This window comes from Saimiri boliviensis, chromosome 11 (genome assembly GCF_048565385.1).
Source record: "Saimiri boliviensis isolate mSaiBol1 chromosome 11, mSaiBol1.pri, whole genome shotgun sequence".
NCBI classification, from domain to species: Eukaryota; Metazoa; Chordata; class Mammalia; order Primates; family Cebidae; genus Saimiri; species Saimiri boliviensis.
In genome coordinates this window covers 69,732,937-69,756,941 of record NC_133459.1, presented here as the reverse complement: position 1 = coordinate 69,756,941, position 24,005 = coordinate 69,732,937, and the positions used below count along the sequence as shown (strand labels likewise).

At 35.2% G+C, this 24,005-nt stretch overlaps 1 protein-coding gene across 1 annotated transcript in view; it reads left to right on the top strand.

The window, feature by feature from the left end:
• NEGR1 (neuronal growth regulator 1) overlaps positions 1 to 24,005 on the top strand; it is a 932,106-nt gene that overhangs the window by 696,669 nt on the left and 211,432 nt on the right. Inside the window, exon 5 of the mRNA XM_003921414.4 lies at positions 19,911 to 20,031. Within this exon, the coding sequence (XP_003921463.1) occupies positions 19,911 to 20,031 (121 nt within the window). The remainder of the gene's footprint in view (positions 1 to 19,910; positions 20,032 to 24,005) is intronic.

Below are 24,005 nucleotides of genomic sequence, written 5' to 3'. Positions count from 1 at the left end.
TTGTTGTTCTTTCTTTGGGGGGCAGTAAGCAGGGAGATAGAGAAGCCAAAGATATTAAATGAAAATCCCTCTTCTCTCTTTGACTTCCAATAAGAATAAACATTTCTCCCAAGTTTCCATGTTTAATCTCTTCCCTCAGAATTTTCCAGTCTTTTTGAAACTGTCATAGTTCAGCTCTTAACTTCTGAACTGAATTGAGCCAATATTCACACTTTTAGACTCAAATTCCTCCAGTCCATTTTTCCCAGAATATAATCACAAACGATGGAAATTTAGGCCACAGAAAAATTACCAACAATGCAATTAGTGAGCTTTTGGAATTGCTCAGTTTAAATAAAGAACCATAAACATACAAGGCAATGTACCTGTGCAACAGTCTTGCATGTTCTTCACATGTACCCCAAAACCTAAACACAATAAAATATATATTTAAAAAAAAGAGCCAGAAACATTAAATCTGTGACTGCCAAGGGACGGTAATATATAATTGCTAAAGAGATGATTTAAAAAAATCCCTGTGGCATCTACTGATGGAAAGGAGCTGTAGGTATAGGAAACATACAACCTAGATACGAATGTATATAGCTTATAAGTGAAATTGGGCATGTTAGGTAAAATTAATGTATGACAAAGAAATGGAGTAAAAATTGGGAAACATTCTTACTTACTTGAGTGATCTTGTGTATTAAATTAGCACAAACAATATATGATTTGGCATGAGCTCAGTTAAAAAGTAAAAAGTATATAGAATTAAATCTTATTAGAGATATTTTAAAGACATATCCACTTAATAACAAAATACATTATTAATTCATAACAGTAATTATATATTCAGAAAATCTTGCCAAAAAATAATTAAATGAATTAATAGAAGTTTTATCTATCACTTTGTTGTTTTTATCCAGTCTGCAAACACAGCATATAAAAGAAAAATAATCTTGGAAGTGCTTTCCCATAAGTTAACAGACTGTACAGTAGGAAAACTGTAATTCATTCATCTGTTCAGTCAGATGACAAATATTATGTTCAAGCATAGTTCTAGCTGCTAAGGCATAACTGATGTGCAGTAAATCCTCGATAAGTGTTTTGTAATTTACAGAAAAAATGATAACTAAGAAATAAACTTTACCTTAGAGACTATAATGTACTTATGGAGATAATAGCATAGTTATTAATAGAGGTGATATAATAATATGCTATATCAACCAATATTCAGTGTTTTTTATATAATTTATATAAAATAATACAATAACTATAGACAATAGTTTTATTAAACAGTACTAATAGCATAGAAGGTCAATAAAATAAATTTGTATTATATCAAAATAACACATATGTAGATGTTGTCATAGGAGTAATGTTAAAGGAGAGTTAGGAATTTGAGTACATAGTAAACAATGGAATTATTTTGTAGATTATGATATCCGAAGTTGTCAGCTGATGGCAAGTTAATTGTTTTTAATATAAAATTTATTAAAATATACACATATATTTACATACAAAAATGTGTGTGTACATGCATACATAATTACATATGTATACACACACAAGAGATTATACTGATACTGAAAGACTTACAGAAAATGTGTGTTCCATATTTACAGTTTTCTACCAATAACTTGAAGCAGAATGATAGTAGTATTTATGCAATAGCACCTCATTTTCAGGGGTTATAGTTTATATGCCATACCTTCCTTCCCCTCATTTTTATGTGAATTACCTCATTTAACTGCCACAGCAAGTCTTTGAAGTAGATTTTATTATTCCTGTATTACAGAGGCAGGAATTACAGTATTAAAATATTAACATACTTGCCCAACGTCCAGCTAGTGACTGGTTGTAAGTTCAGATTCTAATTGAATTGCTCCTTAATGCAAAGCTCTTAATTGCTATACTTTGTGAATGTCCATATTTAGAAATTTTTCAAATAAAATCTTTCTTGTTAATTCTTGTATTATCTTTGTCTTTCATAACCTCTTTTGTCCACTGAAGGTTAATGCTACCTAGGTCAAGAATAAGACCATCTGAGATCCAACAATGTAGACCTCATCTGATTAAGTTGTGGTTTTGTTCACATTTAAGTTCTAGTTAGTCTTGCTTTTCTCTAAGTGAATGTGAATTTTTATAAGAACATTTTATTACTGTTCTAATTATCAATAAATATGTATTGATTACCCACTGGTAAAGCCTTATACTAAATTTTAAGGATGGAAAATGAATACGGAGCTATTTGTGTTTTTAACAAAAACAACTTGCCAAAGAAATAACATCTAAGACTTTTGGAAATGCATTATGCCAGATGGGAAGAGAATTCTTGTTGATAGATGACAACTATTCTTAATGTTTACAAAATGTGAGAATTATTTTTAAAAGCTGCATATTTTTGTGTTTAAAATGTAAATTAGCTGACATCTCAGAAAGTACTTAGCTTTACTTACACTAGCAGAAAGCTTCTAATCATCTGATATCAGCCTCTATTGAATGTGCCAACACACCTATAATATTTTAAGTAATTAAGAAAAAAATAGTATTTACTTAAATATTTTTGAAATGAGCTTGGATGGTAATGAAATTAGCTGTGGAACCAAAATAAATTTGATAAAAATTGGCAAAAAGCAAAAAAGTGGACACTGCTTTTTGACATTTATAATTAATTCCCACACAAATATTTGTTTAATCAGACAATGTGGTTAATCACCAAGGTGAAATTGAAAGTTACCAAGAGTGAATGCTGGTGTAAAAGTTAATAAATTCAGTTCATAATCATTATGCACATGCTAGTTATAATAATTTACTGTCCATACCAAATCTTTATAAGCATTGTAATTAAATATAAAATGCACATTAGAATTATAATGAGTAATTAGGGCAACATAACTAATATGCATGAAAGTCCCAAAGCTCATTAAAATGTTAAAAGACAAAACCTGTTCTACCTAGTGTTTTTGCATATTTTCTATAGCTAAACCAATGCCAGTAGAATCTTTGCATTGTTTTGCCATTTTTGGTTTTTAGTAATTATGCATTTAAAATGCCCTGGAAACATTTGTTTCCCTTTCCAAATGCAGGTTGATTTCTATTTTAGAAGAATAAGAGCCAATAAGACATACATACACAAACACACACTCAAAACACACACAAAAACATATTATTTGATGCTATTACTAGGCAAACTCATTGGATTACTTAAGGAAGAAAATAAAACCATAATGGATCAGTATTTTATCGAGCACACAGCAGAACACTTTGGAGAGAGCTTTCAGATGATAGACCCAATGGGGAGCATCATCTTGACCAATCTTTACACTTTTACAATATAGTTATACCTCCTTCTACAAATTTCTATTTTTTAAAATGGTGAATTCAAATTAGGACACTGAACCCCACTTAATACTTTGCAAAAATTATAACAAAAGCAGGACATCTTGCATCTAACATTGTTCAGGAATCATTCATCCTGTGTCTTTTATAAACAAACATATGAACTGCTTCTAATAGGCCCAGTATACACAGAGTAACTTTCTGGTTTAATCATATCCTGCTGTTTACATTCAAACTTAATAAATGATTTTGACTCCTAAATACACTTTGGATTCAACTAATAACAGAGATTTTTAGTCCAATAAATGCTTATTTTCTTAAGCATATCTATTTACTTGAGCAAAATATAGCTCTGTATGTATACAATATATAACTTTTTCAGGGAGATTTTTATCTTTACACTAAATTAGAGGCAAAATGTACCAGAAAATTGTGCTATTTCCATAGCCTTTTCATTAAAATTTCCTCATTGAAAAATTCTCAGAGAAATGGAAATTATGAGAAAAATGGCATTGATGTCAATATTTGGTCATATAATCCAAATGTGTTTATCACCTATCCGTTATGTATTACATGAGCATTGTAAGACCATCCACATTAAATTCTAACTTATTGAAATTTAACTCGAGTTTAAAAAAAAAAAGTCTGGATGGTAAATTATAGCAAGATTATAAAACTGTAATATTTTACAATATGCATTTATTCATTATGTACATTTATTCAATAAACATTTTTAAAGTATCACCTATGTTTCTGATCCTGGGCCAAGTCATAGGGAAACACATAAAATTATGATATAGTATTGACCAGTTCATAATTCCACTAAAACCTTGAGATTCTGTAAGACAGGAACCACTTTAATCTATCCTTGATCTCGAGCACTGAGTAAATTAATTATTAAAAGAACAGACAATAATTCAGAATAAAAGTAGAGACAGTAGGTGACATATAAAGATAGAAAGTAATTTTTAATTTCCAAATATGTTCTCTGTGTGGTCACTGAAGAAATGGGAATTTCTCCCACAGTGAGTTTCCATCGCCCTTTCTTGGGTGCTCTCATAACACTTTCCTGACAGGCTATTTTTCCAGTCTTGGTTTGTATAGCACTTGCTGTCATTTTGGTTTCCATGGGCAGCTCTATTCTCTACGGTTATCTTCATTCATATATTTTTCACATTGAATTACTGTGGAATCCACAATTCCTTTTAGACACTTTATTTTCTCAACAGAGGATAAAACAAACTTTCTCTTCAAGGTAGACCCATAGAGCCCTCTTTGGATTTGGTACAAAGGAGATTTTGAAAATGAATAACTTCAGAAATCTCTACCTCTAAGTAATAGTCTGGACAATTCCTTAGAAAATACTGACTCCCCGTCCCTTCCAAATGTAGATGAAGAGTATTTGCTAGCCCATTGATAGCAGGCTTGACCATGTGGCTGCTTTGACTAATGGGCAGTACAGATATGCCAGAGACACAGGAGTGAGAAATAGATAGTAACTGTTACATGTCACTAAAATATAGTGGTTATTTGTCACACAGCATCACTGTGTCTATAACTGACTAAAAAATGGCATTAGTTTAAAAGTGATCTGTGATTACTTTCTGAGTCAAAATAGATTGGTGGGAGCCATAGACGAATGCTACTTGAATTTTTTCTAGAGCTCTGATGGCCAGATATATATAGTATTTTCATGCACATTTATGTACTGTTATATGTGATACTGTATAATGTAAAAAATAAAAATTTAAAGTTAACCATTTAGTTTAAGATAATTTGTTCCTTATCCCAGCAGTCCCCAGCCTTTTTGGCACCAGGGACCGGTTTCAGGGAAGACAATTTTTCTACAGACTGAGGGGTTGGTGGGGATGGTGGATGGTTTGGGGATGGAACTGTTCCACCTCAGATCATCAGCCACTAGATTCTCATAAGGAGCGTGCGACCTCCTCGCAAGTGCAGTTCACAATAGGGTTCACACTCCTATGAGTATCTAATGCCACTGCTCATCTGACAGGAGGTGGACTTCAGGCAGTAATGCTCACTACCCGGCAGCTCACTTCCTGCTATGTGGCTGTGTGTATAGTCATCTAAGTATAAGAAAATTATAAGGTATTATTACACAGTGAAACATCAAAAATGTGAAAGCAATATATATGCAGACATTGCATTATTCATTTTAGAGGTGCATGATATGTCCAGTAGTGGTCCATGGCCTGGGGCTTGGGGACCTGCCTTATCATATCTAAGTAGTCTAACAAATATGTTAAATTTAATTATATATATATATGTATATATATATAATATAGAAAAATAATATATAAGATGAATAGACAACTACACATATATATTCAGTGTCTCTCAGTATCCATGGAGGATTGGTTCTAGGACTCCTTGAGGATATAAAAGTCTGTATATGCTCTAGTCCCTCATATATAAAATGGCATAGTATTGCATAGTACCTATGCACATGCTCTCATATAGTTTGACTAATTTCTAGATTACTTATAACACCTAATACTGTATAAATGCTATATAAATAGCTGTTATACTGTATTGTTTTAGTTGCAGTTTTATCATTGTATTGTTATTTTTTATTTCAAATATTTTTAAGCCGTCTTTGGTTAAATCCACAAATGTGGAACCCATGAATACAAAAGGTCAATTGTGTGTGTGTATTTGTGTGTGTGTGTGTGTGTGTGTGTGTGTTTATGTGTCTGTGTATTCATCTAAGTATAAAGAAAAATATAAGGTATTATACACAGAAAAACATATAAAGCAATGTGAAAGCAATGTATGTGCAGATATTGCATTATTTACTTTAGAAGCATATGATAATGGAAACTTTAAACATATAAATGATAATGCTATGGAAATGTTGTACTCAGCAAAGGAGAATGAAATTATGACATATTTTTGGCCTACATCAAAATGTGCAACATTTCTGTAATACAAATAATTTGATGATTACTTTATTCTTTATGCATTAAACAACAATAACATTTTATTTTTTATTGAGTGCCTACTATGCTTCAGACACTGGTCTTGTGACTTGGAATATATCATTGAACAACCCAGAGATGGTTCCCCTGTGAACATTCCAATGAGAGAGGAGAGACAACTAGCAATAAAGAAGTAAATATATACCATGTCAGATGGAGATGATTGGTATGGAGAACAATAAGGAAGGTTAAGAAGGAAGGGACTGAAGAGTAAGGGAGTAGAATTGTTATTTTATATAGGAGGTCAGGGAGCATCTCTTCATAAGGTAGACTTTGAGCAGAGACTGGAAGGAAATGAGGATGCAAGTATGACCTGTCAGTATCTGAGGAATGAATATTGCAGACTGAGGAAGTATCAAGTAAAAAGACTCTGAAGCAGGGGTGCTCTTGGTTTGTGTTCCACCAATATGAAATAGTCCAATATTGTTAGAGCAGATTGGACAAGGCAGACAATGAACAGAGATGTGGTCACAGAAGAGGCCAAGAGGGTTGATCATTTAGGGACTTCTAAACCATTGTAATGAATTTGGCTCTTATTCTGGAAAAAAAAAAAAGTGGGGAAGTGAAACATAGTTGTTCGTAGCAAGAATGGAGGATTTGTCTTGCTTTAACAGAAACACTATGGCTACTGTGCTGAGAATGATTTGCAACAGGAGCAGAGGCACAACCAGGAGGACCAATTAGGAGACTACTGAAATAGTCCAAGCAAGAAGTAATGTTGGCTAGCACTATCATGATAACTATAGGAGTGATGAGAAGTATCAGGTTTCAAATGCATTTTAAAAGCAGAACCAACAAGATTATATCAACTCTCAAGACTTAGAAATGTTTCATAATGACATTGATGAACTGGTAATAGTAACTGTTCATCAACTGCACAGATAAGCTTTGCAGGATGAGAGCAGTAAAGAGACAGGATCTGGCGACTTTGACTGAAAGGGCATTAAATAAGATTCAGATTATAAGGAGAGTATCAGCTGCATTTCTGAGCAAAATATGTATGTACTGCTCAGCAAAAAAGGAAAGAACCGAAACATTTTCTTTAATAATTTATTCATGTGCTGCTCTTGCTGACATGGAATTTCTTTTTTGTCAGTCATCTTTTTTCTTGACATTCTCTTCACTTGTCAAATTACTTTTGCTGTTAGGCAGAGTTTTCTCATACCATGTTATTTAATCATTTTAGGAAGTATGACATTTTTTTCCCATGTAAAACATCCTTAGCCCCAAATAAACCCATACTACTGTTTTTGAAAATTATAGTTTTCTTACCACCCCTCTTCCCACATATTCTGATTTCTTTAAGATACACTATTTGTAGGTAAAATGTCTCTCCTACTTTGTCTTCTCATTCTTTTGCCCTTAGTTACTACTTACTGTGCGTGCTCTGATTTAGCTGTCTTTCTCCATAAATAGAAGTGTCCCAAACTATGTTTTTCAAATGAAAAAAAAAATTACCTCTCAATTCTGCAATCTATTATCACTTCCCACTAGGATGTTTTTCCCTCTTGTTTAAGTTCATGGCAAGTTTATGGATAAAGCACACTGGTTGCACAGTTACTACCTCTGTTGCTTTAGTCTCTGAACCATGTAGAAATATCACCACATGACATCCTCCAAGGTGCAGGTTTGAGCAGGCGATTGACGCGTCAGAATAAATGGGAGGGGTAAAAGTGGTTCAATGTTCATTTTCTTATTAGGGAATCTCTCTCTGTAGTTTTGGAAAATGTTGTTCACTTAACAAATTTTCTGTAGTTTTTCTAGACTTGTAACACTCTCATGTAATTGAAGGCAGGATTGAGGCAAGGAGAAATGGGTAGTTTACAACTATATTTCTATGATATAAATCTTATTTTTCTTTTTCTTTCTAGATACTGAAAGCTTTTTTTTTCTTATTATAAACAGTGTGTTAGGAAAGATATTCTTTAGAATATATTAGCAATATGAATTATTCATTTTTTAGAATCAAACAATTCTAATAATTGAATTTTAATCAACTTTTTTAATGTTCATTTTAAGATTTTTGAAGGCCATAGTAACAAAAGAAATAGGAAACCATTCAGTAAGCTAAGAAATCGGATCCAGTTATTATTCTGAGAGGGCAGAAGTCATACCACCCCCAGACTTCCTAATGCCTTCAGATTTAGTATTAGATCTTTGGAGGAAACTGGCTCTGAGAGCAGAGGGAAACATGATCCAGTGAGGAACTGGCCTCCGGGGAGATTCAACCAATGTTATCCTCATCTATTACCCTACATATATTTACTGCCATTACTTTTTCAATGGATTGATTTCATCTATCTCAAATATATATACAAGCCTAGCTCGTTCACATTTTAAGAGATCAATGTTAGTCTTTAATATTGTACCATGACTTAAAACATAACAGTAAACATAATGGAAGTTCTAACAACGTACCTTGAATGATTAATACAAATAGAAACATATTTTCATAAGTAAATTCCAAAAAAAAAGTTCTGATGGTTTACGGGGATCTGGAGTCTGACATTTTCTAATCTTTGTTTTTCAAAGATTCACTAAAAATAATTTTTATAAGGAAGTTTATAGCAGCTTCAGAGAATCCCAACTTTTACAATACTTGCAAACTTGTCTAATATATCCAAATCAATCACATACAGCTATAATTTCAGCATGGCTGACAACAGAGATCAGATCATGAATAAGTTGAAAGAAAGTTTGGCAAACGGCTAGGAAAACAGTGAACCATTTAATTCCTGTTGATACAGCTGGTGGCCCAATAAATCTCACACATATTTTACAGTGGATGCATCACTGGAGTGAGCATTGCTGACTACAAGGGGACAGCTACTTCAAGCTGTAATTTCACCAGTGCTAACTCTTGTCAAAAGAACAATATGAATAAATTCTGCCTTAGCACCTACAAATTACTCATGATGTAACCCTTTTTCTTCTTACTGCACTTTTATTCATTTCTTGAGTCACAGGTAACTCATCCATCCATCTATCCATTCATCCATCCATTCACCCATCTGTCCACTCATCCTCTAATGGTCTCTAATATGTGCATACTCATAATCAACACATCAGATTATTTGTACCACAATATAAATGACTAATGATAGCTTAGTAAATTTAACCCCTTGAAAAAGTTGAATATAATAACATTAAACTTGATGTTAGGAAAAGAATCTCATAGGTTAATAATTTCAAACAATGACAGATTTTCGTTAAGGGTTTAGGGAGTTAGTGCTGCAGACTTCATTAATGCTCCTAATATCAGACTTCGTATGCAGTGATATGTCTTTGTTCTTGGAATTTTTTTTAACCAAATAATTTTGTTTTTTCTGCACCTTTCAAATATAAAGTAATCAAAGATCACAGCTTAGTACCCTATCACATTGGATATTCAATATTTTTAAAAAATTAAGATCAAGTTAACATGTAAAATTTTATTATCTTTCTTGTGAAAGAGAAAATGAACTCATGATATATTTAATCTAATTTATATGATCTTTTATATGTCCAAGTAATGCACCACCACCATTACATATTTTTCTAAAAAGGATACCTTTGTGTTCCATATACTTTTCACATTTATCACATGAATCTAAAACTCTTATTTCTTGTTCAAAGAGAAATACAAGGTTTACCATATCTACCTTTCACAAAAAAATTTCTTGGTTAGCTACGCTAAAGAAAGCAGGATATGGATGGAATTCTGGGAAAGTAAAATGTGATATACTCATTCTGGTTTTAATTAAATTGATCACATGCTTGCAGTGCCAAGGCAATGAATTTTTAAAAATTCATTTTCCTTTTCTGCCCATGTCTTATCATGATTCCATGCCCTTAAAGGAATCAGGACTATGATACTCTATTCTCTAGTAATAATCCTAATTTAATAATAGCTAATGTTTTTATTGACAGCTAATTCAGTGCAAAGCAGTAGGAAGCATTTCCTCAAATTATTTTATTTTGTCCATACAGCAGTCTTGTGAAGTAAATACTATTTATTTTACAGGTGAGAAAACTGGGGTTTAGAAGGGTTAAGTAACTCAGACAGTAAATGTTAGAGCCACATTTGTTGGACTGCAAAGCGCTGCTTTTTTACTGCATTATTTCACCACTGTGTAAATGTTTAAGGTCTGGGGAAAGCTGGAGGTACATTACAAACTAGAATATTTTCATCCCCTGTGAATGCTGACCAGAGGTTTAATTCAATGTGAAAGTCCTTAAGTCACAAAGATTGTGGTCCAACTATATTTTAGAAGTTTGATTTTTTTTAATCTTAACTTTCTTTAAGGTGAAATTAGTTCATAAGGCAAGGACATATTTGCTTCATGAAAAGAGTTGGTTGACCTTGTGCTTTGTCTCTATGAGATCTATAACAACCTTTGAAAGATTCTCATTGTTTCTTACCCTGAGTTTCAACCTATCTTCAAGTAAGAAATTTTTAACTACCTATCATTGTCTTCCTATGAAACAATAATATATTGAGCACATCCAATATTATTCTTTGGGAAGTACCGGAAACCTTAAAATTTTTCCAAAGACTGTCCATTTGAGTAAGGCTGCCTTAATGTAGTATGTAAATCCTAAATATAGACTAAGGACAGCATGTTTATTTTCACAGCTTTTTTAAACCATATGGGTTCTGTAGAACTAATCTCTCTTCTTTATAGACTAAATTCACTACTCCTCTACGGGCAATGTTATTTACACTGTTGCAGTATTTAACATGAGCAAAACATCGGATCAGAGAACTGGAAGTGTCTTTGGGACACCCCCCCAGCTCTGCTCCCATCCCAGGTTACCTCTTTGGCAAGCATGGGGAGGGAGCTGAGCCTCTGCGCCCCACCCTGGTTACAACTTTCTACTCTTCTCTTCTTCTCTGGGCACCCTTTTTTATTGTCACAGTTATTTAACGTGGCATGTTCATCATCATCCATCATGTTCAGGGGATAGGGTGGTGTTCAAATTCTTTTGCCATTGAACTATAAAGTTTCATTTCAACTACCTCAACTTAGTAAGGATATTAAAATAATTATTGGATATACTTGTTTTTAATAATAATGCTCTGTACATAACTAAGTTCCCATTGAGGATGGCAATAGAGGAAGAAGATCTTTTGGGGCTATTGTCATGTAACTAAGAAAATGAATCTTGATTAGGCTTATTGGGTGCCAAGTGAAGAGGTTCTGTTTCTTGCACCTGCAGAGCCTGGAGTTTTGGATGAAGAACCTTTCATTATCTTCATCCTGAAATGACTAGCTGAACAATGCAAAGAAATAATCCCACTGAGCAAATGAAAAGGGAAGACTTCTCCTTTGTGAGCCTCTAACCACACAGGTGTTGAATACCTCTTGTTGACCCTTTCACTGCTGGCTTTCCCAATATCCATTCCTTGCTCTTACCCACATCTATCTAATAACTTTCCTCTGAAATTGATTTTATTTTCACTGTGCAATTGCTTCAGCTTACAGTCCACTCCAAAGGATGTATTCCACTGGTGAATTTGAGAGACTCAAGAACTCACATTCTTTGCCGCTTTAATGTTATTGAAAGATTACATCTAGGAAGAACAAAAAAGCTATCTCCACAGAAAGAAAAACAGTTCTGGAAACATAAACACATGAAGATGCATGTGTTTATATCCCTACTCCCAGTAAAACTTACAATCTCGGTGCCAGGCCAAAATTCACAGAGCAATGGAGGGAGTGGTGTGTAAAGAGAAACAGGCTCCGGAAGCAATCACTCAGATTTTTTTCATTTGATCATCTTTCTAAGAAAGAGCCCACTATGATTACTTAAAACATGGAAAATTTTAGTGGAAAATGAGTATTTTGTGCAACTTGGCCAAACTTACTTATAATTTTTCACTATACAGCTCCAGATGAAGATTTAATTAGTCATAATTTTTGTCAGGTACATCTGTTCCAGGCAAATAAATGACCATATCCTTATGGCACAAATAATTGAAACCTTCTCCTCACATGAAATCTGTGAGTACGTTATAGCTCATGAGCCTTTAGAAACGTCTCCAGCCAGTAATGACTGTTCACCTTTAAAGTCATGGACCACATAACCTATGATATAGAATACAGCTTAGAGATTCACTTATCCAGTAATTCTACATATCCAGAATATATTCCAAGAAATATCAGACCCACAAAATGCTCAAATAAAACCTTATAGAATCCTGTGATCAGATAAGTTGGGAAAAGGATCTGTCCAAAAAGATAGTAGTCCCCAACCTTTTTGGCACCAGGGACCAGTTTTGTGGAAGACAGTTTTTCTATGGACTTGGGGGTGGGATAGAAGGTTGTTTCAGGATGACTCAAGTGCATTACATTTATTGTGCACTTTCTTTTTATTCTTATTATATTGTAATATATAATGAAATAACTATACAAATTGCCATAATGTAGAATCAGTGAAAGCCTAAGTGTGTTTTCCTGCAACTAGACAGTCTCATCTGGGGGTGATGGGAGACAGTGACTCCCGAGTATGTTGCTTATGTCCAGTCTACTCCGTAATCTCATTTCAGTGGCTGTGCCTGCAGGAAAGCCTGCTTCACAAAGATAGAATGTTGGAAATGGAAGCAGGCTTTTCAGTCCTTTGTGGCAATCCAGGATATTCTGCCTTGACTTTAATCCAGAACCTCTGGAGATTCGAGGTTGTCCCAAACATACTCTAAAGGCTACAGTCATTTGCAATCTTAAGTAGTTGAGTCTCTTCTGGCAGGGACAAAGTTGATTCACCTGGTTTATTCACAAACAGGTTGCGGATCCGTTCCTTCTCAGTGTGGGTATCTTTTGTGATTGAGAAGTAATGCTCAAACTCTTTTGAAAGTTGAACTGGGTGATCATGCACCAGCTGGGAGAAAGAAAGTCCTGGCTCAGCCTCTTTCAAAATCTCTGCTAATGTTTGAAACATGTCAAAAATACCAATGTTCACTCGTTGCCCCCATATCTTCAGTTAGGCTTTGAATGCAGCCACTTTATCTGCCAACTCTAACACAATTGTTTTTCTTTCCTGAAGTGAAAGATGGAGTCCATTGAGCAGGTTGAATATGTCACACAAGTAAGCAAGTTTTGTGACCCATTCTGTGTCACTGAAATGTGCTGCCATATTGGTGACTGTTTTTCTAAAAGAAATCTCTGAGGTGGCTATCATAACTAAAAACTCTGGTCGGTGATCTACCTTTAGAAAGCCATCTCACTTCTGTGTATAAGAGAAAGCATGTGTGCTCTGTGTCCATCTTCTCACAGAGCTGTGGGAACAGTTGAGTTGAGGGCATGTATTTTAACATGGTTGGTAGTTTTAATCACATTCTGCAAAATGATATTAATTCAGGTAACATTTTTTTCAGCTAGCCAGCATTTTTCTACGAATGACACAGTGTGTAGACTCACATTCAGAAGTGACCTCTTTGACCTAAATAATGAAACCAGAAAGCTGTCCAGTCATGGAAGCTACTCTGTGCATGCATATACCAACACAAAACAACCAATTCAGTTTTCCCGACATGTAATCATTCAGAGGCTTGAATAGTCAGTCCTGCAGCTGTGGTGTTGGTTGGCAACAAAAGTGCACATAACATATCCTCATGAACATCTTCCTGAAAAATATATCCCACATAAACAAGCATTGTTGCCTTGTCAACATCAGTAGACTCATCAACCTGGATTGCTTACCACAGTAACTCAGTAATCCTCCCTAACAACTGTGCCTTCATATCCTCTGCTATTTCATCAGTTTGTCTAGTTATGGTGCTAGCCAAAAGAGGAACACATGCCACCTTTTGAACTGCAGCTTCTCCTAAAAGTTCATGATAAATGTTCTTAGCAGCAGGCAGGATCAACTCTTCACCAATAGGAAAGGGCTTCTTAGCTTTAGCCATGTGGTTAGTCACAAAAAATGATGCTGTTAGTGAAGACACATCTGATGAAGTGGTGACTTTCAATAATTGCTTCTGTTCTTTGTGTTCAGGTTTAAAAAACAAACAAACAAACAACAAAAAAAAAAACAAAAAAAAACAAAAAGAAACAAAAAAAAACTCCAAAGGCTTGTCTTTCAATGCAGGGTGCTTGGTCTCCATGTGGTGAAGCAGTTTTGAAGTTTCATGGCATTGTTGAACAGCCAGTTACCACATATTATACAAAGTGGGCTTGGTGAATGTGAATCATCTGTTGCAATGAATCTGTAATTTAACTTGTTATTTTCTTTTAAATGCAGCTTTCTTTTTGTTGGCAGCCTTAGAGTCTTCTATTGTCTCATTGTTGGGTCTTTCCCCCTTTTCAAAGAAGCTCTCCAGTGATGTTTGTTTTTTACTCATTTTGGTGAGGCTTAGCTTGTGGGCTTACCAAAACTGTGACTGAGACAAGAGTGCAGTGTGAGAAAGAGTCATGGACAGAAGTGGTAAACAAAATAATAGGTGGGCCACATGCAGACTAAAATAAGCATCAGATTCTGACTTAAAGCCTGCCACCTGATGCAGCTGTGCAATCGAACTTCATCAACTTACTTACCACTATAATGCCTGCCACCAGATGCAGCTTAATTGTTGCTTGCCATTCACTGATAGTGTTTTGATATGAGTCTGCAAGCAGTTGATTTATTATGGTCTCTGTGCAGCCAAACCTCTCTGCTAATATTAGTCTGTATTTGCAGCCACTCCCCAGTGGTAGCAACACTGCCTCAGCTCCACCTCAGATCATCAGGCATTAGATTCTCATAAGACGTGTGCACCTTAGATTCATTGCATGTGCAGTTCACAGTAGGGTTCGCACTCCTGTGAAAATCGAATGCTGCCATTGATCTGATGGGAGGTGATGCTCAGGTGGTAATGCAAGCGATGGGGAGCATTTGTAAATACAGATGAAGCTTCACTTGCTCATCCACCAGCTGTGTTGCTGGTTCCTAACAAGCCCAGGGGTTGGGTTCCCCTGCAATAAAAGATTCATGAGATATACAGGTACATCACAATTTCTAAGAAGTACTGCAGAAAGGAATCTTCTGGACATAATCAGACATGTTTATACCCGTAGAATCCTTTCATTTATACAGAGTAATAGGTTTCAGAATGTTGTAAACTTGTAATCCACTGAAAATTCTCAGTCAATGCCAGTTAACTAAAATGAGTTGATTGAGGTCCAATGTAACCAATGATCAATTTAATTACATTCTTTCCTCAGCTTCTGCCTTTCTATGCATTGGCCAGTGACTTTCTCATTATCCTAAGGATTACTACAACAGCCTCACAGCTATTCTGCCGATTTCCTCTTCTGCTTTGCAGACCGTGTTCCACACAACAGATAAATAATCTTTATAGGATTTTAATCAAATCATGTCACTCCTCTACTCAAAATATGCAAAACCTTATCAGCTTAGAATAAAAATCAAAGCTTTTATCATGGGCTACTATGTCCTATAGAATCTAGGCTCCAGGCCCCTGCCCCACCTTCTCGTCTGGATTCTTCTCACCTATTCTGTTCAAGCAATGATGACCATTTTGCTATTTCTTAAACAGCATGATAAACTGAATCTTATTAAACATGTTTCCACCTCAAGCATGCTCTCTACTTAGGACCTTTGCCTTTCCTGTTTCTTACTATAATAATTTTCTATAAATCGCCAAATGATTCCTTTCCTCACATCATTTAATTATTTGTTCAAATATTACCTTGTCATCAAGGATCTCTGAGACTACAACATGTTAAATAACATATCTTGCTCTTTCTTTTTCTTTCAGCCCGTTCTGTTTTCATCTTTGTATCACTTCATATTAGGTCTATGAGGCCAGGAATATTATTATTATTTTTCATTAATATGATTCCTGATACAAATATTTATTTGAATCAACAAAAGGAATAAAGAATAAATAAATGGATGAATCCTTTTCTTTTTAAACAAGTTATTTCCAAAAGATGCACAATAATATGAATATGTAATAAGAATTTTTATGCCTCCAAGTAAAATCAATAAAGGCTTTCGATTCAAGTTTATAATTTTAGCCACATCTGCTTGGGAATCTTCTCTCTATATTGATTACTCTACAACACTTGGACCCTTAACTCTGTACCTTGCCAAATGCTCTTAGGACTTTTTCTTATGCATATTATTAATGTTACTAATTTTTATTCATTCTTATCCATATTTCCATGTGACAATTTAAGTATCTTCCCATTTTCAGTGTTTGTCCTAGCCGTCCAGGAAGCCCTAGATAACAGGATCATGTCCCTTTAACTTGTGTGGTAAAGCACCCAGTGCTGAGCCATATGTACACTGTACTGCATAAAAACCTTTTAATGATGAATTAGATTTTGATTTCGGTTCATTACGCTCGGGTTTTCAGGCAATGTTCCGGATTTCATGCTTTTGTTTATAATGAGTCATGGTCCCCTTGACAAACAAGAGAGTAATTGAACTAACCAGGTTATCAATAGAAGCTTGTGACGGTCTCCTGTTGCATATGGTTATTTTATCTTCAATAATAGTTAGATGTCATAAAAGATTACAACCCGTTTGTGTGACTGGGAAAGAGAGATGAAAGCCTGGGAGAACAATAGTGAAAATACAATCTTACCTGTATCTGTCATGAGCAAAGCAGTGTCATAATAATTGACAAGAACATGGAGTTTTACTTATAAATTTTTAAATATATTTCATTAGCTTTTATAGGTGACATGAAACTTTGTCTAACAAAATAAAATTATTAAATGATTTCTTGTATTGTGGTTGTGAATATACATATGTATATGTATATATATATTCACACATTCACACACATATATATGTAAACATGTATATATAAGATTACATATATACATAAATGTACATTATAAAGGTCAAAACATACATATATTTTTATACATATTATATACAATTGGGTGTGTGCGTGTGTATATGTATGTATCTATATTATCTTGTAACATTTCTCATGCAAATCTTTTTAGGAAGTATTTCATTATTTTTCACCAACTTATTAGCAAATACTATAATAAAAATATTTTCCTTGCAATTTTTTTCTAGAACTATAAATAATAAGAATAAAAACACTACAGAGAAATAGAGGTGCAATAATTTCAAAAAGAAGTATCACCCTTAACAGAAAATGATGTGTTTAGTAGGGTATTTTTTTAGATGAAAGGCAGTGTTACAATGTAAGAATATTTATAGTTTTCACATATTGAAATATTCACTAACTATTGAAAAACATCAAACTCTGTACTTTTTAATTGCTTTCCAAAGAAACCCCAGATATATCCAGAGTGCACACTTAGACCACATTTCTGAATGAACTAGCATTTGTATCTTCAAGATTCTAGTTGTTGAATAATTTTCTATAGTGCTATTTGAAATATGAATTATAGTATGTTAAAAACTTGGTAGAAAAGGAAATATTTATGAAAAGACATGCATACAACTCCTAATATTATTATTATTATTATTATTATTATTATTATGAGATGGAGTTTCACTCTTGTTGCCCAGGCTAGAATGCAATGGTGTGGTCTCAGCTCACTGCAACCTCTACCCTCCCAGGTTAAAGCAATTCTCCTGCTTCAGCCTCCCAAGTAGCTGGGATTATAGGTGCCCACCACCATATCTGGCTAATTTTTGTATTTTTAGTAGAGACAAAGTTTCACCATGTTGGTCAGGCTGGTCTTGAACTCCTGACCTCAGGTGATCCACCCACCCAAAGCGCTAAAATTACAGGTCTGAGCCACCATGCCCAGCCCCCTTTAAAATTCTTCTTCTTACAGTCCTTTTCATCTCATTCAATAACCTTCTAGCTACTCAAGCCAAATTAAATCACCCTTGACTCCTCTTTTTTTCTCTATCTTCCTTCAGTCTGTCTAGAAATCTTACCAGCTCCAACTTCACAGCAGACCCCAAACACAATAACTTTCCACCACTTCCACTGCTACCCAGCTTGGTGTGAGCCACCCACCTTCATTTGCTTTGCTTACTGGATTCCCTACTTTTTCCTGTGACTTTTATCCTAGCCTCACTATGGTCTTTTCTCAACACAGCAGCCAGTCATCTTTTCAAAACACTGATCAAATTTTGTCTCTACTCTGCAGGGCTTCATTTGTCTTAGAATAAAAGTCAGTTCCTTGAAGTGACTCGAGAGGTCCTACCCAATCTTCCATCCTTTGTTTCTCTTTGTTCCTATTTCCTGCTCCTCTCCTTTCGCTTTGTGTCGGCCACACCAATCCTGCTATTTTTTAAACAAGCTAGGTTAGCTTCAGCCTCAGTGTCTTACTGCAAGCTGTTCCCTCTCCCTACAAGGCTCTGTCTCTAGATATCCTCCTAGCTAAATTACTCATTCACATCTAGTCTTTGTGCAAATTTTACCGTCTTGAAAAAGTCTACTAAGATTGCCCTATCTGAAATGCAATCCATTCCCTTCTCTGATTCCTCTTACCTTGCAACTATAAGGGGTTTTATTTTTTAACTGTATTATCACCTTCTACTTTGTATTTTCTATATTTAAACTATGTATTTAAACTATGTGTTTGCTATATTTACTGCTTATAGTCTATCTCCCCATTTGTTACTTCACCTAGAATATAAGGTTCATCACGTCAGGGCAATTCACTTTGTGCCTTGAGAAATGCCTGGCACATGTTGACAGCTCAATAACTATGTGAAATTTTTTTTAAAAAGTTACAGTACAAAAAAGCTTTTTAAGCATCACCCTGTGCTAGGCACTGTCTGTTGATCTTGGAATATACAAAGGTCAATCAGATATTTAACCCTGTCTTCAAGGAACTGAAAAGGAAGTCTGGCATACCCATAAATATATTACATGATACAATACAATACATTTCTATCAATACATGACAGAAAGTCCATGGTATGAGAGATCCAGATACTTAGAGGAGGGAAAACTTTTTCCAGCTAGAGCAGTAGTGAGGAACATGGAGACATTGACACCTAAAGTAGATCTTGAATCTGTGGAAAGGGGGAACAACAGCATTAAGACAGAAGAAACTACATTTTAAAAAAATCACTAAATTACTAAAGCTTAGGGAAGAGACAGGGAAAAACACGGAATATTTCAAGAGACCAGACTTTGAGTTAACATGACTGACTTGAATGCCAGATTCTGCAACTAAGTAGCTGTGTGACCTTGACAATTCATTCAACATCTCCGAACTTACATTTGTAAAATTGAGATAATACCCTCAAGCTTAGAGTATTTTTGTGAGGAAATCGAGAACATAAAGCACCTAGCCCAGTGACTGGCTCCCTGTGATCACTCAATAGATGAGAGCTATTACTGAAGTAGAGTTGGACTGGAGTACAGATGAAGTGTTACCCTCACCAATGCCATTTTTCCAATAGGAAGCAAGGCCAAAATGTATTGCATTTACTCTGCACTCCCTGAAAACATTCATCTATTGTTCAACTTGAAAAATGAAGCTGAAAATGACTAGTCTTGTATTTGAAGCATAAAACACTGAAAATGTGATGCATTGGCCTATCAGGCATAAGATTGCTTTGAATGTAGAAGGAATAAAAATATATGTGTGTCATATTTCTGCTGAGGATATTTTTACTTATCCACTAGTATGTGTTTGTTTGTTTCTTTTACAGTTGCTCCTACTATTCAGGAAATTAAATCTGGCACCGTGACCCCCGGACGCAGTGGCTTGATAAGATGCGAAGGTGCAGGTGTGCCGCCCCCGGCCTTTGAATGGTACAAAGGAGAGAAGAAGTAAGGACTTTGTGATTATTACTGTGTTCTGAGCACTCTGCGCTAATGTGTTTGTGTTTCAGATGCTTACTTTAGGCAATTTCTTTAACTGGCTTGAATGATTCTCAGCAGCCTCCTCTCCCGCAAGCAAACTGAAGGGGCCCACGTGGGAGGGATGAGTAGCTAATAGCATCTAGAAGAAATGTCCACTTTGGTTTGTATGATCTCAGAAATGCCTGCAAATTCCCCGTCACTGATGAGTTTCATTTCTTCCCCTCCCTCCTGGAACAGCACACCATTGCTCTTGCTGGCAACTCAGTTTATTTGGAAAGTAAACCAGCTCTTAAAGGACTTGAGCACAGCTTCCACAAGAGCACTTCAAAAGCAATAGGAGTTGCCGTCTTTGCCTGGCTGCCTTGATAAGCCTCAACCCTTTCGATTGCCTGATTCTCCCACAAGATAGTTTAACATTTTATTTTATAGGACACTGTGTTTTAGATATTCTATCACCAAAGAGACTGTAGAGGAGATAAAATACATGCCTAAAGGACTCACCAATGGGATTTTAGCACTGCTCTAAGTTCAACTCTCTATGATTACCCCTTTGAGAAGCCCCAAAAACCTTGGCAGGAGCTACTGAATAAGATAAGTCAGGAGTTGACAACTTTCTCTTTACTTTCAACCAGGAGGCTCATTCAGACCTCTTCAACTGCTGTTATCAAGCCATCAAAAAAGCCCAGGACTCCTATGGGTTAACTGGAGGATATAATGCAGAGAAGAGGAAATTATCTATGCTGTATAGATTCTGCTTCAAAACTAGGGAGGGATCTATTCAAGAAAATGCTAGGTTAAGCCATATGAAATTGCCACTTTTGAAGTAAAAGAAGCCAAATGTTGGCAATTCTATACTGTGCAACATTTCCATTTTCCTGCTGCTGTAAAGAACTACCCAAGACTGGGTAATTTATAAAAGAGAGAGATTTAATGGACTCACAGTTCCACATGGCTAGGGAGGCCACAGCAAGCTTACAATCATGATGGAAGAGGAAGCAAACACATCTTTCTTTACTAGGCAGCAGTAGAAAGAAGTGCCGAGCAAAAGGGGGAAAAGCCCCTTATAAACCCGTCAGATCTTGTGAGAACTCACTCACTAATCACGAGAACAGGATAGGAGAACTACCCCCATGATCTAATCACTTCCCATGGGTCTCTCCCTCAACACATGGGAATTACAATTAAGATTAAATTCAGGATGAGATTTTGGGTAGGAACACATCCAAATATTATTTGCTTATGTCATGACTCATAACCAATTGAAGCTAAATATCTGAACAGAAAACTGGTGAAATTATATAAGGACTTAGATATTATCACAAAGGATAAGAATGTATGTGATACAAGCAGGTATTTTTTTTCTAGATTTGGAATCAAAAGATTTGTGGAAGACTATATCCCTCCTTAAAATCAAACTTAATAATAAGGAAGACTATCCCCATAACAGTCTCATTTTTTTCTGACTGGTTTTACCTAAAATTTTTTTGAGCTATTTTATATTCAACTTCTTCTATAATTTTTGTCATTTAATTTTAAATTCTTTTTACTAATTTACATGTTTTACTAATTCTAAATCTTCCTCTTTGTAGCTTGGTGGAAGACTTCATATTTTTATGTACTGAGAATTAGATAAACTGGTCTGTGGTCACTCTGATTTCACTCTACAAGATTCTGTATCTGCCAATATAACCTTTCTCAGATTTCGATAGCCCAGGTTGAGAAGTTTCAGTTTGTAATTATCTATATGGACAAATATCCAGAAAAGTGGTTCTCAATCCTTTGTAAGTTATAGAAGTCATAGTTCATATACAATCTTATTTGGAAGCCCAAGAAGTATATTTATGAATACAGCACTTCTCTGTTAGATGCTGGTTAAATGGCACCTCAATTCTACCTGCTCACAACCCTCCTCAAAATTAGGAAATCATCGCAGGAGTCCCCCAAATCGCTGGTTCTCTACAAAACACTGTATAAATAACACTCACAGATGATTTTACATACCTTTCAAAGTCATTTTTAATTTGTGTATTAATTTCTTAAAAGCTACCAATCAGAGCTCCTTTGTTAAAGGCCATTTTGTTTCCAATGCTTTGTGAAGCAATGTCCTGGATTTTCTTTTCTGCTCTCTCTTTTTCTCTTTTCTAAATTCAGCAACCATTGTCAAAAAAAAAAAAAAAAAAAAAAAAAAAAAAGCTACAATAATCCTCAGCCCACTTTCTTGGCCTATAGTAAATATAGAAAAGGACCAATTGGTGCCCACAATCATAGCTTCAGTGATTTTTTTTTCCTACTGTACAGATGGACTGCAGCTTTTATTAGATTTTCAAAGGAGTTCAGAACCATTTGCTAAAAAGAAAAAGGTAGATTGATTCTCCCCAATCAATGTCCTCTCCAACACACACACCTAGAAAAATGCAGCTGTGAAAATCAAATGCACTTGTGAAAGGCAAACATATTTTCAGTTCAGAGTGAAACATACATTTATCATTTTCTGGGTTATATTTCAGGAAATATTCAAATTCTCAAATATCATGATAATGAATAATTTCCTTTCAAAACTAAAGTAAAGCAAAGTTTAGCATATGCAGGGAGTAGGAAAGAGAGGATTCTGGTTGCTGAATGGGTGCACTCACTATGTAGATTTAGCATAAAGGCCCAGGCCATTCAATTATTTATCTCATCAAAATAAAAAGCTATCTATTTAGCCAACACCTGCTATTTGACAGGTAGTGTTCTAAGTTGCTAATATTTACCCATTTTACTCTTATAACAAACCTATAAGGTAAATATTATTATTCTTAACTTTTGCCTGAGGAAACCAAAGCATAGAATGCTTTTAAATACTTTGCACAAGTTCATACAGTTAATGGCAGAGCTGGGATTTAAACCCAGGAACTCTTACAAATCTTCATGCAGAGTCCAAGGCTTTAACCCCTATACTATGGCACTTAGTGTAGGTCAAGGGCTTTAAGAGTGTATCAAAACTAATTTGAAATGTCAGTGTGAAACACCAGGGTAAAAGTATTTCAGGTTGTTCGTGGATTTGCAAAATAAGAAACTGCACATACACTCACAATTTCTGAATTTATTTAGTCAATGACACAGAAAAATGGAGACAAGAGGAACACAGCAGAAACAGATATAGCATGCTTCTGAGTTGTCTTTTTGACCTCAGAAAGACAGAAAGACCTCTTTTTGTTCTTCATATTTAGGAACATCAAGCTGTCAGAGACTGTATCAGAGAGGAATAGAGTTTATATCTGCAAGATCTAGAGCAGGCGTCCCCAAACTTTTTACACAGGGGGCCAGTTCACTGTCCCTCTGACCGTTGGAGGGCTGCCACATACTGTGCTCCTCTCACTGACCACCAGTGAAAGAGGTGCCCCTTCCTGAAGTGCGGCGGGGGGCCGGATAAATGGCCTCAGGGGGCCGCATGCGAGGAGAGTTTTGTTTCCTAGAGATCTTTTATGATTTGGGGCTTACATAAATACTCAGAACTAACTTATACAATTGCTTTACTTGTATGTAAGGAATGTTTATAAATATTCATTTCCCTTGAATCAAGATCTTCAAAGCCAGATCTTTGTGGAGATAAACATAAACAAGTAAACACAAACAAAAAAACAGAGGCAGTGCCTGAACATCCATAGCCCTATCTCTGCCAGCGTTCTTCAACATCCTGTAAAGTCCATTTCTTTCTGCTGAGAGCAATCAGTTTAAAACCCTTAAAAGAAAGACTCTAAAATTAAGCACAATTTAAAGAAAAGAAAGAAACATATGCTTACTGAGGAAAAAACACTTTCCAAGTTCTTTGAATTCTTTTTTCTCATTTATTCCTCAGACCTCTGTGAGATAAGATTATCATCAGTTTACTGATGACAAAACTGAGACACAAGAGACTTAACCTGAAGAGCACTCAGTTTTAAGTCGCCATCAAGACA